Below are 5206 nucleotides of genomic sequence, written 5' to 3'. Positions count from 1 at the left end.
TCTCTCTGTCTCTCTCTCTCTTGCGTTCTCTGTCTCTCTCTCTGTCTCTCTCTCTCTTGCGTTCTCTGTCTCTCTCTCTCTTGCGTTCTCTGTTTCTCTCTCTGTCTCTCTCTCTCTTGCGTTCTCTGTCCTCTCTCTCTCTCTCTCGCACGTGCTCTGTCTCATATTTCACCTATCCATGTTTTTCCCTGCATCCACTTCCACCTGCTGCTATTGCTTCTGATGAAGAGTCACTAGACTCAAAACGTGCAGCTATGAACATGTTGCAGGTCGCAAGAATGTAATCGCAGATGCTTTATCGCGAATCTAACTGATAAAGTTGCGATGAGATTTGTATTTATATAATGTTTTATATATATGTGTGTGTGTGTATATATATATAGTTAAGGTGAACTTAGATGAAAGTTATTTGTATGTTAGGGTAATTTGTTTAAAGAATAGAAAAAAAATGAAGCCATCTTTTCATTATGATGGTTCAATTTTTTCTTAAGGGAGGAGGTGTTATGAAGGTGTAGAAGTGTACTGTACATTGAAGAGAATGAAGGACTTAGCAAGCATACCGAGTGCTAGAGAATTTACAATGTAACATTTGTTTCAGAACAGATACCACTGAGTTGCTATGCGACAAAAACAAATTTGAGTTCGGCCAATCAGTTTAAGTTATACCCCGATAATACCAAGTCCCAATCCAGTTTGAATTTAGCATCTTAATCTTAAAAGCCAATGACACAATCCAATGCTTTGGGGTATAAGACCGGGGAGGATTGGACAATTGAGAGGAGAACTGCCAAGGCAGCATGTAGAGATTATCGATCAGTAATTTCTGAGACAGAATCCCCAAGAAGAAGAAGAGGAGATAGGAATACAGAGAAGAACTGAAAGCTGCCTGGTTTTGATAAATGAAGTTTTATTTTGTAAATCTTAATCGAGGTTTTTTATTGGACTAGTATTGTAAGAGGGGAAGTTAAAAGATGGGTTAGAGGAAGGAGTTGTAAATAGTTGTTAGTTAATCATTCTCTGTTATACTTCAAGAAATGAAGTTGTTAATTTTCACTTTTAATAGTTCTTGACCTTTCGAATTTTCACAGATTACTGCACAGGATAAATATTTTCTGTGTTACTGCTTTAAATTAAACAGGAGTGATTACCCCATGTCAAAACACATGCTAAATGCTGCCCTAACCCCTCCCATCTACCCGTGACACAAATTTCAAAGAATTATCTACCTGACCAAACAGCTTTGCCTTGCTCTAGCCTATCCGATGTCCGAATGCATGTTCTTTATTTCTTTACTTCTCATAACCTGTGAGTTATCTTGCCTGTCTGTTTGATCATTGCTATTGTAGCAGTTAGCTCAATGATAACCAGCATGCTGGTCCAACATTTATCTCTGTTTTTTAAACATTGGATTCTCTAACTTCAATGGCTGGTTATTTCCGATTTTTGTTAGTTTGGGTTTCTAGTCATACACTTGACAGATTGTGACTTTCCATTCCTCCAGTGTAACAGTTGGACATTTATACATTGACAAACCCAGACATACTAAACTTCAGTCACTAGAATTTCTCTTTTATGTTTAATTGTTTCTTTCTTGCAGGGATGCTTTGGTTGGAGCTTTGATGCCAGCGAGCATGATTGCACCTGTGGAGTGCACATCGTCATCTCCTGTACCACCAACAGACTCTTCTGCAGCCACAAGCCCGGCTGGTGAGCATGCTTCAGACATGGCAAGTGATGGGGAAGAGAGAGAGAGTCCCAATCCTTGGCAGGACAGGAGAGGAGAGGTGAGAACTCAAATGCAAGTCTTGGATGTTTATTTGTTGCTGAATGGTGTGCTCTAAAAGAATATTTTAAAGTATATATGTATCGTATGACATTTGTGATCCTGGATTAGAGTGGTGCTGGAAAAGCACAGCAGTTCAGGCAGCATCCGAGGAGCAGGAAAATCGACGGTTCGGACAAAGGCCCTTCAGGAAGAGAGGCAGAGTGCCTGCAGGGTGGAGAGATAAATGAGAGGAGGGTGGGGGTGGGGAGAAAGTTGAGGTGGGGGAAGGGGAAATGAGGAAACTGTTGAAGTCCACATTGATGCCCTGGGGTTGAAGTGTTCCGAGGCGGAAGATGAGGCGTTCTTCCTCCAGGCGTCGGGTGGTGAGGGAGTGGCGGTCAAGGAGGCCCAGGACCTCCATGTTCTCAGCAGAGTGGGAGGGGGAGTTGAAATGTTGGGCCACAGGGCGGTGTGGTTGATTGGTGCGGGTGTCCCAGCGATGTTTATGATCCTGGCTGAGTCCAAGACGAAAAGAAAACTTTGTTTAGAATTGAACCATTGTCTGAAGATGTGTTTGACTTTCCCTGCTCATCTCAGATTGCTCTTTTTGGGTTAAAAATGAGCAAAGAATATTTGGCACAATTTCAAGCCATGCCATTGTTTGATGAGAGCAGTTTAGGTATATGCTCTCTGCAGTTTAGAAGAATGGGAGGAGATAAAATTGAGGTATGTAAGATGCTAAAGGGGACAGTCAAACTGGAAATAGAAAAGGTGTTTGCTCACGTTGTGCAATCTAGAATAAGAGGTCATAGGTTTAGGAGCAAGAGTGGCAGAGTTAAAACGGAAGAGAAATTAATTCTCTTGAAGGGTCACAAATCTGTGAAATTCACTACCCTCGGGTGTGGTGGATGCTGGGGCATTGAGTAAATTTAAGGAGGAGATTGACATGTTTTAATTAATACTGCATATACAGGTTATGGAGACTGGGCAGGAAAGTGCACTTGTAGCCAAGGTGAGATCAGCCGTGGTTGTATCAAATTCCAGACCAGATTCATGGGACTGAATTGCCTTCTCCTGCTCTTAGTTGTTATGTCCTTACATGATGTTCTTATATATCCAGCACAATGCTGCTAATCTTTGGTAATTGTCAACATTTTTTTGAATCATTTGAGACTGATTTTTATAACTCTAAAATATGTTTCTTACATCTTGAAGGTTATACCTTCAGAGGAAGCTGTAACTCCATCATCTGCAGTAACGCCCTCTACCTCAGCTACTTCTGCTCGTCCTTTCATTCCAGTGACTGATGACCCTAGGGCTGCCAGTATCATAGCAGAGACTATGACCAAAACAAAGGAGGTAATTGATGCAATTGCAATAGAACTGAAATGATTTACTCAGGCATTTTGACAAATTGTAAGTTATTGATTATGCCAAGAGTTTATTAAGCAATAATAGAAGATGAGTGATTTGGGTTAGAATTGACTTTTTCTTGAGCTGTTTTGTGGGAAATGGCTGTTTTGACATTTTTTCTCTAGGGTGAAAGTTTCTCCCTCTGTCTCTTTGTTGTAATGTGGGGGTGCCGGTGTTGGACTGGGGTGGACAAAGTCAAATAACACCAGGTTATAGTCCAACAAGTTTACTTGAAATCACAAGCTTTTGGAACGCAGCCTCTTCGTCAGGTGTAGTGAGAGAGAAGAGCACGCAGACACACAATTTATGGGCAGAGAGATCAAAAGATCAGTCACCTGGTGTGAATGGAGTGTCAGATAACAAGTCTCTGCAGGTGACCAAGAGCATTAGACGGTGTGAGTAAAGTATAAACAGCTGAATAACGAGCAAAGGGATGACCTATAAACTGATTTAATGAGGAAGGGAGATAATTACAAAAAAATAAAAATAAGGTGGTGCTGGAGACAAGCTAAACGTCTGGAATAGCATGATAAGTGTAAGAGTCGCATGCCGAGGGTCTAACCAAAGTAATAGGTAATCCAAAACTATACAAAGTAATTAAGATAGAGAGATCATAACAATTTATCAAGGTGACGTTGTCAAAACAGGGCAGTAAGGAAGATACAGAACAATGTGGTGGGGTTACATGCAATGCAACGTGAACCCAAGATCACGGTTGAGATTGTCTTCATGAGTACAGAACCCAAAGCAGACAGAGGAATTCATCAGGCAAATGAGACTCTGGGAATTCTTCCACAAATCCAAGATGTCAGCAGCAAGCCCAGTGAGACAAACAATGAACCAGAACAGCCAACAGACAGATCAACAGTGCAGTGACCAAAGAAGAAAGAGTTGAATCGGACCCCTCCAGGAAGCCACTGTCCTAGCTTCGACATATGTACTCAAGCCGTCAGGCGATGCGCTCATGCCAGGTTCATCAGCCGCTCTCACAAGATAGCGCAGGACATCACCCAAGCACAATGCAATGCCAGCCATGCTCTCAAGACCAGTCACAACATTGTCATCAAACCAGCAGACAAAGGAGGAGCCATCGTCATACCAAATAGAACAGGCTACTGCAAAGAAGCACACCAATTACTGAAGAACCAGAACACTACAGACAATTACATTCTGATCCGACCAGAGAACACACCCGTCATCTCAATAAATGGATCAAGACCTTTGATCTACACCTTCAGAGTAATCCTATGCATTCTCATCTTGTGTACTTCTCACATAGGAGACTTCTGCCTTCCAAAGATACACAAAGCCAACACACCTTGATGTTCCATTGTATCAGGCAATGGGACCCTGTATGAGAACCTTTTTGGCTATGTAGAGGGCATCTTGAAACCCATTGTACAAGGAAGCCCCAGCTTTTGTCGTGACACTACAGATTTCTTATAGAAGCTCAGCACTAACGATCCAGTCGAACCAGGAACATTCCTTGTCACAATAAACATTTTGGCACTCTACGCCAGCATCCCCCTTGATGACTGCATCGCTGCAACAGCCTCAATACCAACAACTGCTGATTTCCAGATGCCATCCTCGAACTCATCTGCTTCATCCTTGATCACAACGTCTTCATCTTTGACAACCAGTGGTCCATCCAGATACACGGAAGAGCCATGGGGACCAAATTTGCACCCTAATATTCCAAGGTTTTCATCCACAAGTTTGAGCAGGATTTCTTTGCTATGCAGGACCTCCAACCAATGCAATACACCAGGTACATTGGCGACATTTTCTCACTTTTGGACTCATGGTGAGGAGTCACTGAAACGACTACATTGCAAAATAAACAAGTTTCATCCCACCATCAGACTTACTTTGGACTTCTCTTCAGAATCAGTTTCATTCTTGCGCGCACGTACGCACACACACACACACACACACACACACACACACACACACACCCACTCTACATCATGGGAGGGAATAGTGGAAAGGTGATCCCAGAGCATAACAAGTCCACAAACAGATACA

The 5206-nt window shown here is 42.3% G+C and overlaps 1 protein-coding gene across 6 annotated transcripts in view; it reads left to right on the top strand.

The window, feature by feature from the left end:
- Window positions 1-5206, top strand: part of herc2 (HECT and RLD domain containing E3 ubiquitin protein ligase 2) — a 213929-nt gene that overhangs the window by 157970 nt on the left and 50753 nt on the right. For all 6 annotated transcript variants that reach the window (XM_043692293.1, XM_043692294.1, XM_043692296.1 and 3 more), the window contains 2 exons: window positions 1598-1784; window positions 2981-3124. In XM_043692293.1, coding sequence (XP_043548228.1) covers window positions 1598-1784; window positions 2981-3124 — 331 coding nt within the window. The remainder of the gene's footprint in view (window positions 1-1597; window positions 1785-2980; window positions 3125-5206) is intronic.

This window comes from Chiloscyllium plagiosum, chromosome 6 (genome assembly GCF_004010195.1).
Source record: "Chiloscyllium plagiosum isolate BGI_BamShark_2017 chromosome 6, ASM401019v2, whole genome shotgun sequence".
Classification (NCBI taxonomy): Eukaryota; Metazoa; Chordata; class Chondrichthyes; order Orectolobiformes; family Hemiscylliidae; genus Chiloscyllium; species Chiloscyllium plagiosum.
This window is presented reverse-complemented; position numbering and strand designations above follow the sequence as displayed.